General features: G+C 34.8%; 1 protein-coding gene across 2 annotated transcripts in view; it reads left to right on the forward strand.

The window, feature by feature from the left end:
* MIPOL1 (mirror-image polydactyly 1) overlaps positions 1-15,942 on the forward strand; it is a 312,949-nt gene that overhangs the window by 110,111 nt on the left and 186,896 nt on the right. For both annotated transcript variants that reach the window (XM_024982072.2, XM_024982074.2), the window contains 2 exons: positions 4,159-4,192; positions 4,452-4,622. In XM_024982072.2, the coding sequence (XP_024837840.1) occupies positions 4,159-4,192; positions 4,452-4,622 (205 nt within the window). The remainder of the gene's footprint in view (positions 1-4,158; positions 4,193-4,451; positions 4,623-15,942) is intronic.

Raw genomic sequence — 15,942 nt, forward strand, 5'->3', positions numbered from 1 at the left:
TTGTTAAGATAGAACCAATTTATAACGGAGCTTTGCTTGACTGAAAGGCATATTTAGAAGCATTGTGTATAAGAAGAAAATATATGAATTATTTTACATCTCTTTTTTAAAAAGGGTTTTACATCTTTATTTCTCTAAACAACGACCTTTTTCCTTGATTTGAGAGATAGTGCTCTACTTTGTGTAGCAAAGTATCCCATATAATTTATCCCATATCATTGAGATATGATAGTTATTCTCAATTTGAACTTTCTCTTTCCTTTGGTCTCATAATAGCGTATATGCTCTGTTGCTCAGTTGTGTCTGACTCTTTGTGACCCCATGAACTGTAGCATGGCAGACTCCTCTGTCCATGGAATTTCCTAGGCAAGAACACTGGATTGGGTTGCCATTTCCATTTCCTTCTCCAACATTTCTTTTTTAATTCCTCATTTCTTGATTCCTGTAATCTGGAAATTCTTTCCTTCTCTTTTCTCTTAACCATATTTTCACTTCTGATCTACTTTGCATCTTTCTGTATAATGTTTGTCTTATCTCTCTGCTTTCCCTTACTCCCTGAATTTTTAATGCTTTTTTGTCTCTTTTGCTTCTATCCAAAACTAGGAAAAAATAAAAAGGATTCAAGGTAAAATGACTTTTGTAGCATGCCAATATAGACATGCGTGCATATGAACATTCCAGCTTTTGAGATCATGATATCTTTTTTCAATCTGTTATTATTGGTGTATTTTTTTATACCATATTAAAGGTGGCACTGTGTAAAAAATAAGACTTAGAGAAAAAAGCAAATACTTTAGGATTTTCTGATAAGCTGATCATTAATTAGTTTTATCATTTGGGGTCAAAGTTTTGCTTCTTCCCATTGAACAAGGTAAATGACTCTAGGTTCAGAAGGAAAAGATGTTATATTGACTGATTTAGGGATAAATCAAGAAATGTGACATTTCGTGCATGAGTCTTTCCACTTAGAGTGCAAGGTTGTCAGTCAGAATTTGCATGGTATAGGAAATCAATTGAAACTTGAGCCCATGGACATTTACTTCAGCAATATTCTTACTGATTATCATGACTCTCTAATTAGACTGTTATAGGAATAATTTAGAGTTTATGAAAGGTTGAGGTTCTTTTGTTTAACTGTAAACTTCCTATTAAAATATAATGTATAATTTGTCAGATATATTTCATATGACAACTATTATTTTGTCTTTATTAAGCAAATAAAACTTTTATGTTGTACACGCTGCTAGTAAACCTTAAGCCTAAAAAGTCATTTTACATAGAAAGTTGAATGTCTTACATAACTATTTCAAATTGCTTCAGTTTTTTAAAGGTAAGTTGTTTGTTTAATTTTTGTTTTCATTAGTGATACAGTATATTATGTACTTACCGTAGAACTATATTTAATCTTCTAGAAGCCACTTTTGTTGATTTTTAATCTTTAAGTAGATATTGAATGATCCATCTCAGAAAAATGTGTCAAATATAGTTTTGTCCTTTTGATAACAGCCATTCTAACAGGTATTAGGTGATACCTCGTTGTTGTTTTGTACGAGAGTTTTTAAGTTTTTCTTTTCACATTTTATTTTTCTCTTAGTGACCATTTATCTTTATACTTATATCAGTTTTAAAGGGTCATAATAAAGCAAAATGGAGATTCACATGCTAAGTGGCTGACTTGGCTCACTCACTTATCCCCTGCATTTCAGACCTGACACACTCACTCACTAAAACATGGTTCAGATTCATTTATCAGAAAGTGATAAGTCACTGTATGTCATGGAGTTTTAAAGACAACCACACAAGTTATTTATAATCAGAATGCTGAATTCATATACTGAGGATCCAGTATATAACATCTGCTAAGAAAATTTGATTTTAATATTTTCTCTTAAATTTTAGTTGTTAGCAGGGAATTTAATATGAGATTAGATACAGTTATCTTAACCCTTTCCTGTTGAAAACTGTTAATTTAAATCATTTAAACTCTTAATTTGATTTTCCTTAAAGTAATAATTCTTCACTTTGCAGTGCCTGAAAAAAATGTACAGATATTACACAGGAATTCCACGCACTTTTTATTGTGTTGATTATTTGGAACATAGGAATTCGTTAACCTGTCTCTACTGCCGTTTTCTTTTCATCCATATGTAATTCTTTAAAACAAAACAAAAAAAGGGAGATGTGTAATACTGAGAAATAAATTTTTTTGTTTCCAGTAATCTGTAAATCTAAACACTTAATTTCCACGTGTCTTTTCCCATTTTAAATGATCAAGTTTAATAAATTGTTAAATTTATAAAAATTTAAGCTTCTTTGGAAACTGTCATTAATCAGCTCTTAGTTTGATTTCATCTATAAAGAACAATATTAAGGTAAATATTTCTCACCACCTATGGCTTTCTAAAAATCATATTTAGCCAACCAGTAACTGATGGTTAAAGCTGCTCATGTTTTTAAAATGTTTTTACATGATCTTAAGTGTAAGAATTTTATCTTATACTTTTCCACTGTATTTTTTAATTGAGTAAAAGAAGTGATTATCTTCATAGTTCTTATAAACCAAGCTTCTATGAAGCAGAATATTTGAAAACTTTGGATTGATTTTGGGAGAAAAAGATAAAAGAGTACATATTTACCCTTATTGAAATGTGAATCCAAGGGGACATTAGCAGTTTGAGATATAATACATTAAATACATATAATTCAAAATTGCTTCACCTACTTGTTAACTTAAATACTATTTAAATATGGGTAGGAATAGTTTTTTTATATATCTTCATCTTTACTTCCTCTCTATGAATGTAGTAGTTTGAACTGTGGAGTTTGGAACAATTTTGTAATAAATTTATTAAGTATCTTTTATTTTTTCCTAGTATCCTTTTTTTTTTTTTTGGCGGTAAATGTTAAATCATAGGAGTAAAGAAATCAAGGGGAAAAAATCAAAACAGAAATTTGGATATCTAAAATTTTTAGTCCAATTTTTATTTTACCTTTTGTTTTTGGATGCACTGCACATCATGTCTGATCTTAGTTCCCCGACCAGGGATTGAACCCATGCCCCCTTCAGTGGAAGCACAAAGCCCTAACCACTAGACCACCAGGGAATTCCCTAGTACAGTTTTTAAATAATTGAAATCATTTCTAAAATCTAAGTAATTTCACTGGTATCCATGATAAAGTTTCATTTAATCTACCAAATTTAATTATTGCCTAAGTTATATAACAGATATTTTCTAAATATGTGATTTAGAACTTCTTTCTTTACTTTTACTGCATTTCTTCAGTTTACCAACATCAGCAAACTTTTCAGTGAGCACTAAGACTCTTTTCTTTTTTTTCATTCTTTAAAATTTATTTTTAATTGGAGGATAATTGCTTTTACAATACTGTGTTACTTTCTGCCATACATCAACATGGTATACATATGTATACTTTGGTATACATATGTCCCCTCCCTCTTGAGCTTCCCTCCTACCTCCCATCCCATCCTCCCCCAGCACTATGACTCTTGTAAGACAAAAATGCATTTATGACGGGAACCAGTTTACCTTTTTTGCCCTTAATTTGAATAATTCTATCTATGTTATGCAGAAGAGAAAATAATATTAGACATCTAAAAATGTGGCCCAGTTTTGGTCAGCATTTCTATACAGCATATTTGTTTTACCAAATAGGTAGCAGCAGGAGATTGTCAGGTCAAATTTAGTGGTAATTATTTGTTGTTGCTTTTTGAGGGAACATTGTTTAACTCTGTAGTAAAAATACTTGCCTTGTTTTACTTGTGATGATGTCCAAAAAGGAGAGGAAATACAGTTTCTGGTAAGAATTGAAAGTCCAGAAATAAATATAATGATGAGAATGAGTGCTTCTATCACTGGGGAACTTTCTTCATCTAAGCACATATGAACAATTGATCCTTGTAGTCATATATAGCAGTAAACATTAATAACTTAACAGTCTGAAGTCAGTGCAGAAGATATGGAGCATTATTGAAAGATGGAGTCGAGCAGGTGGCACTTTAATATGTTCAGTGTCATGGTTGACTCTAAAGACTAGTCGAATGAAATTACTTGAGGTTCTAAAGATTTAAAAAGCGAATTCATTTTGCTGCACTAAGGAAATGCTACTGATCAGGCTTTCTGTGTCCCTTTTTTCTAGGCTAGAAAATATTAACCCTGAAGAAAATGACATGGTAAGCCATTCTCCGAGGAGATTTCTTGATGTCAGTCTTATATCTTAGAGGCTTAAGTTCAATTGAGTGGGTTTCAAGAACTAAGATGTGGGAAAAAGAAGAATTGACACACTAATAATGTACATCTTTGCTGCAATATGAAAATTCAATAACTTCACTCAGTCAATTTACAATTCACATGTGCCTATTAATTAAAACCCTATATTAAATAAAATATATTAAAACTTCATGTCTGACTAACATATAATGGTGTTGGTAGACATTACAGGAATTACTGAACAGAATAAACAATGCAGACACAGGGGTAGCTATTCAGAAGAATGGAGCTATAATTGTGGATAGAATCTACAAGACCAAGGAATGTAAAAAGAGAATAACTGCAGAAGAAATGAACGCAGTGATTGAAGAACGAGATGCTGCTTTGTCTCAGGTACCTGCATGTATCTATAAAAAGCTGTCTACCATTTTTCCCTCTTTCTTTACATTAAAAAATGACTTTCCCCCACTTATTCTTAATTCAAATTAGTTTTTAGCTTATAATTAATACCACAATGATTAGCTATATTAAGATAATCACATATTTTGTTATATCATTCTTCAAATATATGCATCCTCATTTCTTAATAAAACTGTTAGCTTTTTATAAAAATTTAGTTCAATTCTTTAAAGTAATCGCTTTTATATGAGACTTCTTACTTGAGTCACAGTTTTGGGAGGGCTGAGATTATGTCTTTATTACTGTTTTATTCCCAGTGCCTAATTCAGTGCCTTTTAGTAAACATGGATAAATGAATCAAATTATTAGGGTATTCCTTTCTGAACATTACTTACACCTTCCTGCTCCAGCTGAAACTTGATCACCACCCTGAGGATGCAGCTTCCACTGCAGTCCTCTCAAGTGTGAATGTATTCCCTCCCCCAGCAGTTGGGCCACTGGCCTTGGAGGCTTGTTCGATTAGTGCGTTTCAATCATTCTTCCTTTTTTCTCTCTAAACACCTCCAGCTTTGAGACCCATGCATCAGATTGTACCACCCATTACACACTCCTGTTGCAGTCATATATACACTCCCATATAGCTTCCTTCATCTCTTAAAGACTTTAGGATCTATTTTACTGTCTCTTTCTTCAGCTTACTCCTGTCACGATTCTTGGTGATTTAAATATCTATGTGGATGATTCTTTCAACAGCCATCTCATCTCTCTGAATCTCTCTCCTCCAGTCTTCCAGATGCTCTTGACCTGTTCTGCTATCCACCCTATGATCATACCTTATTCTTGGTCATTATCAGTCTCAATTTCAAGCATCCACGTACTATCTTTCCAGCCTATTCTAAAATTCTAGCAAATTTTCAACTCTACTGGCGCCTGATTATATTGATCTTATCACCTCTTTTCCTTTCCTTTAACCCCTTCATGTCCTCTCTTCTCTATCTAGCTTAGATTCCTTGGGTCACCATAAGTAGCTCCTACTTGCATGTAAGATAACCTCAGTTGTCCTGACCCTCTTCCTTTGTCCTGCTCACCTAACAAAACCTAAGTTTTATAAATTTAACTTTCTGCCTGTTGTATACCTTCAAAGCTTTATATGGCAAGAGTCTATCACACATTTGATGACTCAACTGTTCATGACAGTTGTCTTCAAGTAGACCCCTGGTGTTGCCTGATAACCTTCTTGCCTTTTGCTAGTCCACTCACTCTCCCCCTCTGGAGGACTCTTTTTTATCTTCTTCCTGTCCCCGCAACTATCCAACCTCTTCTCGCCAATAGAAAGAGAAATTTCTGCTTGTCTCCATCATATCAGTGACTGGCCTACCTGCATGTGGCACCCATATACTCCGCCTTTTCTACTTTGTATCTTTCTTACATATTTCGGTTAGTGGACAACTGCTCTATTTCACACTAGTGGACCTCTTTTCTTGCTTGCTTAAGGTTATCACTTAACCAGCTGTGCCTTTTATACTTCATAAAATATTTCCTATTAGTTCATTTCTATCAGTATCTGACATTCTTTACTATATCCTTGAAGGCTGGGTGAGTTTTGGCACATCTTGGTCTACCTGTGGTTTACCCCTGTGCTTTTGGGGAGGCTTCCTAAACTGAGAGCTGAGTATCCACTAGGGACCTACTCCTGGAGAATCCTCTAGTCTGTTGTTTGTCTTCTCAGCATTTTAAGACTGTTGGAAATGCCAGTATTCTTTTCACAGGGCTTAGGGCTTAGCTCTTTAACTTCGAGCCCTGTACAGGTTTGGGATTTAGCAAATGATCTGAGATGGAAACAAGTCTCAAATCTCTAATTTTGTCACTTCAGCCCTGCATAAATGCCAGAGGCTTAGATGACTTCTCTGTTCTCCAGCCAGAGTCTTCTATGTAGTCACAGCCTGATTTCTCAGCCTCTTGCCCATTCCTTGAGCCTTTAAAACTTAGGAGGAAAAAAACAACTTCCAGTCTTCCAATCACCTGTCTCCAGCTAAACCCTCTTCAGAATTCTAGCTGCTCAAGTCATTGTTGCAGTAGCAGTCTTCTGCTGTCTTAAACATGATTTTTAAATTTTAATCTAGCTTTCTTTTTTCTTGGCTGGAGCACTGTTCTGCCACAAACAATTCTATCCTATCTCAATGTGGAAATCTGACATTTATCATTTATCTTCAGATTAGAATTGGGAAAAGTTCAATTTAAACTTTTTAAATGAGCAATTTTTTTTTTTTTTTTTTTTTTTTAGCATTTTGTACCCTACCAATTGTATTCAATCTTGGATCATTCAGCATATTGTTTTAAAAAAAGTGAAGTGTTAGTGGCTCAGTTGTGTCTGACTCTTTGTGACCCCATGGATTGTAGCCTGCCAGGCCCCTCTGTCCATGGAATTCCGCAGGCAAGAGTACTGGGTAGCATTCCCTTCTCCAGGGGATCTTCCTAGCTCAGTGATCAAACCCAGGTCTTCTGCATTGCAGGCAGATTCTTTACTATGTGAACCACCAGGGAAGCCCTATATTGTTAAAGAGAGAGTCAAAACTATTTTTATGAGCTTACAACAATTACAGGTATAAACTCCAGCTTAGGATGTTTTAGAAATCATTTATTTTGTTAACTAAAACATCCATGTACATAAAGAACTGACCACTTTCTTTCTTTATCCCTGCTATATTCCAAGTCTTTATTATAAGGTCTTTGCTTTTGTGTTTTGGATATATTTTATATACCAACCCCCGTAACCCTTTTGGCAAAAGTCCATACTCCAGTCCTCATTCCCAGGCCTTACTTATTCAGTGCTTAGAAGCTAGGCCCTTTACCTACTGCACTGGGAACCAGCTGAGTTCCAATCAATGAAAATATGATATTATTCTATGGACTACAACTATCAGTGAGGCCTGAAGCCTTCTCCTGCCAGGCTCTAACCATCTATGCATATCCTGGGAAATCAAAACTATCCTAGAACCAGTCTAATTTAGCCAGAACCCCAAGGAATAGTATGCTAATTGTGTGAAAACTTGACTGGACTATGGGGTGTCCAGCTTTTTGGTTAGACATTATTTCTGATTGTGTCTGTGAGGGTGTTTCTGGATGACATTAACATCTGAATCTTATATCATTGACTTTCCTGGTTTTCATGCCTTCGGACTAAAGCTGAAACTATACCTTTTTCTTACGGTTAGAATGAGATTTTGAGTCTTTGGACAGAATACCACAGAAATGTCATCATAATTAGCACTATTTTCTCTTTCCCCAGGTGAAGTGTCTCCGTGTCCTTTCCCTGAGCTTCCTTTTCCTTTGTCGTCTTCTAGTTGTTAATTTTCCATCTTGGCCTATCAAGGCTGAATGAGTGATCATAAATTTCTATTACCTGAACACCATGCAGAGAATCTTAACTCATCACTATTTTCTGGAAAAGAGTCATTCCAAATCCCTAAATTCAGTAGTAACCCTTTTTCATCTGTGTACTTTTCTTTATTGTGTTGGTTGTTGAAAATATTTTTAAAACATTTATGTGCCTCTTTTACCCAAAATATAATTTATCTTTTTTTGATAGTTACTTACTTCTGTCAAATGCTGTAATGAAAACTATAGATCCTGAGATCTTTCAGGTCCACAGTTGACAAATATAAAAAGCAGGGAGGACCACGGAGTAAATATCAGGGTAATTAAAGAAATTGAGCTAAACATTTCACTAGTCAGGTTCCTCCTTCTCTATAGCTTGCAAGCTGTTGATATACCATGCACTAACCAGTCCATTCTGAAGGAGATCAGCCCTGGGATTTCTTTGGAAGGAATGATGCTAAAGATGAAACTCCAGTACTTTGGCCACCTCATGCGAAGAGTTGACTTGTTGGAAAAGACTGATCCTGGGAGGGATTGGGGGGCAGGAGGAAAAGGGGACGACAGAGGATGAGATGGCTGGATGGCATCACTGACTCGATGGACGTGAGTTTGAGTGAACTCCGGGAGTTGGTGAGGGACAGGGAGGCCTGGCGTGCTGGGATTCATGGGGTTGCAAAGAGTTGGACACGACTGAGTGACTGAACTGAACTGAACTGAAGCTCTAGCAAAATGAAAAATAAACTAGTTAAGAGGAAGATGTGAATCCAGTACAGGATTACAGTGAAGAAAGTTCTAAGAAGACAGCTGAACAGTTTACCACAAGTACAGGTGATCTGTTGCTTTGTAACTCTATTGGTTATAGATTAAGATAAAGAGTACATAGCTTGATTCCTTTTATATCAAGTTTAAAACATGCAAAATGACCTAGGTGTTAGAAGTTAGACAGTGTTAGAAGTGAGAGTAATGACTACTCTTGGAAAGGAATTCTGATTAGGAAGAGGCATGGAGGAACCCTCTGGAGTGTTGCTTCTGTACTATAAAATGGGATCAATATCCACCAAATTTTTACTTAAGATGTGTGTTCTTTCCTATAAGTCATACATGATTTAAACTGTTTTTTTTTTAAATGCAAGTTTAGCTTTCATATCTATTCCTCTATCATTTTTCTTGTTTAGACCCTCATTATCTCTTGCCTGAATTATTACAATAGGATCCCAACTATTTCCTCAGCCTTGGACTTATAGTATATAATTTTCTTTATGCAGTGCTGTCCAGAAATCTTGTTCAAGAACGTACTTTCTTTATTACCAGAAAACTAAAAAAAATTTCAGGAGACCCAACTGCCTAGAAAATAAAGTCTAAGTTCCTGAGTATTTTATTCATCCAAATTCCCCTTGGATGAAATCTCAACATTTCTGTGTACAATTTTTCTATGAAGGCAGTACAAAAATCTATATTTATTTAAAATGTTTATACTCTTTGATTTAGTATTTCTACTTCTGAGAATTTTCCCTAAGGAAATAAACATGGATGTACATAAAAATTTACCTACAAAAATGCTCCTGGTATGAAAAGAAGAGAAAAAACATAACTACCTCCCCAAACAGCATGAGTTCAATAAATCTTAATATAAACATTTAGAAAAATATACAAATATCTGACAAAATATAAAATCAAAGTGAAAAATCAGGTTATCAAGTAGTATATTTGATATGCATTGAAAATAAGACAAAGGATCTGTGCATGAGTGTTTCCCTTCTTGCTTATCTGTACTTGTCCAAAGTTATTTATAGTTTCAAAAAGTTGTAAAAATGTTGTAATAAGAAGAAAGGAAGTTATTAGAACAGATCAAATATCAACAATAAATTTCAGCAAGATGGACTGGAAAAAATGCACAGGCAAATAATTGTATGACAGACAGGAAAGCAAATTAACAAACTGACAGGGGAAAAAATTAATAAAAATTTTTAGTCACAATAACAATGTTAAACATGTCTCCTACTTTTCTTGAAAAATGAAACTCTAAATGTTATGATTTATTTTCTTTTCAAGTATGAGTTTTTTGGCAAACTTCTAATAATTTAACAGATCATTATTTTGCATTTATTAGGTGCTAGTTATTATGTGAATTACAAGGGCTACAAAGTGAAAGCAACACTTAACAATGGGGAAATCTGGAAACTTGGTTATGCTTTCCTCTGCTCATGTGGAACATTACCTTTGATGGTCACATCACTGGCCAGGAATCTGGGTTTGCTCTTCAAGGAGATTTGCTAAAGTTTATTTTTACACACAAACTGGGACAACTCCAGTCATCCTGAGGGTATTTACAGGGGACTGGTTCCAGGAGTTCTGCGTATATCAAGACCCACTGAAGCTTGATTTGTTATATTATCTCTGCATTATCCATCCTTTCCTCTATCCATCAGTTCACCTCACTCACTTTATGAATTTCAGGTGAAGGCAGGCATTGGTACTTTGTCCTCTGAATTCTTCAGCACAGCATATCATTAGTTATCACTCCAGAAATTCCCCCCGTTCTCTGTTCAGTTAACCCATGCCCTTGCTGTTCTCCAGTAGCAATCACCAATCTGGTATTTTTACATCATTAATTAGTTTTACTTTCTCTAGAAAGTTATATGCTTGAGATCACAATATAGCTTGTTGGGTAGAAAATACATATTTTTCTAAGCTTGCCTCTTGCTGTTGAGGACTGATTTTTTTTTTTTTCTTTAAGATTTTCTTCATCTTTTTTGAAGTAGATCTAGAATTTCTATTATTCTTTTTCTGTGCTAATTCCTATGAGTCATTCTGTTAAAACTGCATTTCAGCATATCATTCCTAAAGGTCCACATGTAATTTTACCATCTTAAAATATCAAAAACTGAAATTATTTCCTTAAAAATTAGTCTTCACCAGCTTTGCAACTAATACTTTTTAAAATAGAATAGGCCATGTTAAGTATGCAGTACCATTTTCTCTGATACATTGTTCTTTAGTGTAATAGTAAACCTATCCTTATTTTCCAGAAAAAGCAGTGTTAGGCAAGATTGAAGGGAGTGTGAATTTAAGCCATGAACACATTTGATAATTAGCAGAAGTTTTGAGGAGCCTGTATTATAAAGTTTTGGCATGAAAGCATCTTTATTCTAAAGACTTTGTGACATTTTTTGTGTGTTATAAATTTATGATTTTTAAAAATCCCATATTTTGTAGTAATCTTGGAAAACTACTTTATAGTTTCATAAACTGCCATTTGGGCACAAAAATTCAAACTGCTGTGATTTTGTTTCTTCATTACATCTCTGATTTCATAAGGAAAATTTTCAGTTAGCATTTTGGTTACTTATATTTCTGCTAAATTTTATTTTCAAAAACACAGGAATATGCAACCAAATATGTAGTAAAGTTATTTGACTTGTTTACACAAGTAGTGCAGGAGTAACATAAAGATACCTGAATGTATCATTCACTATAAAATGTAAGTCTTTAGTCCAAAGTATTAGGGCACTTTTTAAAATAAAACTTTCTTTCTCAACATCAATGCCTTCACTGTTGAAAATGACTCTGTGGCTGTGCCTGTACATTTACCTACAGGTTTGTTTGATTAATTGCTACTTGACTCATCTATCATAATACTAAGCTCTGGGATCACAAAAGATCAGATTCTCAAATCACCTCCTAGAATTAATTTAAATATCTAATGTTGATACTTGCAGTGATTCAGGGGATAATGGTTTTTGCTGTTACTAGTAGCCTGTCGGAGAAGGCAATGGCACCCCACTCCAGTACTCTTGCCTGGAGAGTCCCATGGATGGAGGAGCCTGGTGGGCTGCAGTCCATGGGGTCGCGGAGAGTCGGACACGACTGAGTGACTTCCCTTTCACTTTTTGCTTTCATGCGTTGGAGAAGGAAATGGCAGCCCACTCCAGTGTTCTTGCCTGGAGAATCCCAGGGATGGGGGAGCCTGATGGGCTGCCGTCTATGAGGTCGCACAGAGTCGGACACGACTGAAGTGACTTAGTAGTAGTAGTAATAGTAGCCTGTAACTAGAAAAAAATTCTGAAGTTATATATTATTTCCTTGTTAACATTATTTAACCTGTTGCAGTAAAAAATTATCATAGTCTTTATTAGTAGGTTAGAATATATAATGAAATATATTTCTAAGTTATAATTTATCTGGAAACTTTTTCAATAAATATGTCTGTAAGTCATAAATATATTACTAGATCTTCATGAGTGTTATTTTGGTTTAGATATCCTTGAAAATGGAATGTTTTTTGCTATTAGTATATTTACTTTTTATTTACAATTTTTATTTCAAATGCAATTTACACACAAATGAAATACGTTAAGTATTAAATCAGCAATTTGACAAGTTGTGACAAATATTTTCACCCACATGACCACATCCCTCTGAAGATAGGAACATTTCCGTATCCCAGGAAAGTCCCCTCATTTATTTCCCTTCCCTACCAATCACATCTGCCCCACCCAAATGACTTTTCTGTTTTGTTTTTGTTTTTTCAAAATTAATTAATTATTTTTTAAAAAGATGACTGAGGGCCGGGGACCATTGTTTCTGAATAATTCCAGCTGATATGTCTAAGCAAAGATAGAATTGGAAAATGTAATGCTTAATTCAGGTGCAGACCATCCATGGACCCCAAAACCATTGAGGGAAACCACTTTGGGGAACATAAGATCCCAAAGTATCACCCTACAGACTTTTCTGTTTTTAACCATAGATTTATTTTGCATATTCTAGAACTTCGTGCAAGTAGATTAAACAATTACACAATTGGCAGCACAATATTTATATTCATTCATATTGCTCTTTCTACCAAGTACTTCTTTCCTTTTTATTGATAAGTATTCCATTGTGTATAATCTTGCATTTCTTATTCATTTTCCTGTTGATGGAACAGGAAAGTTGGATTTGTCCCGTTTTTGTTCATTATCATTAAGGCTACTATGAGAATTCTTGTATAAGCCTTTTTGTGGACGTAAGTTTTCATTCACTTGGTTACAAATCTAAAAATGAAATTGTGGGATCACAAATTGCTCACTGAAGTTGCTCTATCGTTTTACAGTCTCAGCAGCAATTTATGGACTCACCAACAATTGTCAGTATTTTTAATTATAACTTTTATTAGTTGTGCAATAATATGTATATCATTGTGGTTCTACTACATATTTCTTAGTGACTAATAGCAGTTTTTCATGTGCTTATTGCATTTATATACTTACCTTTTTGAACATGTGTTCAAGTCTTTTACCTATCTTTTATTTGACTTTTTTATTGATTTGTATATTCTATATAAAGTCAGTTATTTGATATATATAGTAAAAATATTTATTCCTAGTCTTCTCTTGATTGCTTATTTTCTTAATTCTGTTACTTTGATGGACCAAGTTTTAAATTTTGATGAAATCTGAGATATCATATTTTTTATTGGAATAGAATTGCTTTACATTGTTGTGTTAGTCTCTACTGTACAACATCGTGAATCAGCCATATGTATACATATGCCACCTCCCTCTCGGTGCTCCCTCTCAACCCACCCGCCTTTCCACCCCCTTTAGGTCATCGCAGAGCACCTAGCTGAGTTCCCTGTGTTATACAGTAGCTTGCCACTAGCTGTTTTACACAGGGTAGTGTCCTCCGTCCTTCCCACCCTCTCCTTCTACCCTGCAAATAGATTCATCTGTACAATTTTTCTAGATCCCATGTGTTGTTGTTCTGTTGCTTAGTCATGTCTCTTTGCAACCCCATGGGCTATATTCCATATATATGCATTCATATATGATGGTATAGCAATATTTTAATGTACCTTGTCTAGGAAATGTGTCCTCACCCCAAATTACAAAGATATTGTCCTGTTTTCCTCTACAAGCTTTATTATTTTAGTTTTTACTTCTTATCTGTGATTTACTTTGAGTGAACTATTGTGTATGATATTAGATTCAGGATCGTTTTCTAAACAGGTTAATATTCAGTTGTTCCAGCACTGTTTGTTGAAAAGGTGTTTTTTACCCCGTTGAATGGCTTTAGTGACGTGTTTTGAAAATTAATTGGCCATCCATGCGTGCTCCATTGCTAAGACGTGTCCAGCTCTTTGTGACTCCATGAACTGTAGCCCGCCAGACTCCTCTTTTCATGGGATTTCCCAGGCAAGAATACTGGAGTGGGTTGTCATTTCTACCTCTGTCAGATCTTCCCAACGAGGAATTGAGCCCGTGTCTCTTGCATCTCTTACATTGGCAGGCGAATTCTTTGCCTTGTACCTGTTTATGAACATTCTATTCTATTTTAATCATGTTTTCCTATGCTTATGCCAGTGGCACACTACACTGATTGCTGTAAATCAGTGATGTCAGGCATTGCTTGTCCTCCAACTTTGTTCTTTTTTAAGATTGTTTTTGTTATAGATTCTTTGTATTTTTCTATAAATATTAAAACCAGATTTTCAGCTTCTATAAAAAGCCTGGTGGGATTATAATTAGATTGTGTTGAATTAGTAGATCATTGAAATGGAGGGAGATTGACATCTTAACAATTTTTAGGTTTTTTTTTTAATCCATGGTATTTCTCACAGTCTTCTTGATATTAATAGTGTATTACATGGTTTAAATTGAAGAATCTTAAAAGAGTAAAATTTCATTTGCTATCACCCTTCTTAATGTATTGACATTTTTATTTATTTTGATTGAAATAAATTGTTTTTAAAAGAAATTATGAGAATTAAAAATAAACTCTATGTCTGTCCATTATTGATTTTCAGTATTCCCTATTTGTTCATGTTGGAATGAATTTTCCTTATTTGTTATTTTTCTTTACCCAAATGACATCTTTTAGCCCTTCTTTCTTTCCTTCCATTCTTCTTTCCACACCTCCTTTCTTCTTTTCTTCCTTCCCTCCCTGCCCTTTCTCCTTTTCTCACTTCTTTCATTTGTTCCTTCATTTTTCCTTTCTCTCTCTCTTTCTCTTCTCTAATATACATCTGCTCTTCTTTAGTTCCATTCTTATTTATCTCCATATATTTTTATTTCACCCTCATTTTTAAGGGTATTGGTGGATGTGATGAATAAGATGTCTGTGAGAGATGTTGTGAGTGGTCTCCTGTATTCTAGATATATTCCTCCTTACCCTCAATGTATAATAGCAACTCTGCTTCCCCAAGGTAGTCAGAATTAGTTTCCGTAGCCTGTACATTTACCTCCTTCCTTACATATTGATTGAGAGGCATGAGGACCTCTACGTGGCCAGGTAACAGTTTCAACTTCCAGCATGATGGGATTTTTGTTAGATCACTAAGTAGAATTTTTCTCTCCCTTTGGAACTACCACCTGTGGATTAGCAGAATCTCAGTTTGCCAAGATGGGAAGCAAAAATCTTGCTATTGGATCACTCTGGGTAATAATAAAGCCATTCCCATATCAACCCCTTGATTCCTAGACCCATGAATACTGACTGTGAATGAAAAAGTACCATATGTTGGACTATGATTTGGAACATAAACATTGTCACAGAGAACCTTATCCTAGCTCCAAAAGATATTGCCAGGTACCTGGCACTATATTTAAGTCTTCAAAATTCTGTTTTCACTGTTGTATCAAGTCAGCTGCTTCATGATGCTGTGGAACTTGGTAAGATCAGTTTTCAGGAGCATGAGCCCAGTACCACGCTTCATGTGCTATGAAGTGAATTCCTTCTTAAGAACAGTGCTGTGTGGAATCTCATGTGAGGCCTTCTGTAAGTTCATGGGTTGCTGTTTTTGCAGAAGCGTTGCATTCAGAGAAGGCAAGTCCACATCCAGACAAAGTGTGTATTCTGGTAAGAAGAGTAAAGAGCAGTTTTAGTAAGAAGGTAGGAAAATGAAAGGTTGTGATCCAAGAGTAGAATTTCAGAGTTAAGGATTAAGGAGGACTAA

The sequence above is a fragment of the Bos taurus genome, chromosome 21 (assembly GCF_002263795.3).
Source record: "Bos taurus isolate L1 Dominette 01449 registration number 42190680 breed Hereford chromosome 21, ARS-UCD2.0, whole genome shotgun sequence".
NCBI lineage: Eukaryota > Metazoa > Chordata > Mammalia > Artiodactyla > Bovidae > Bos > Bos taurus.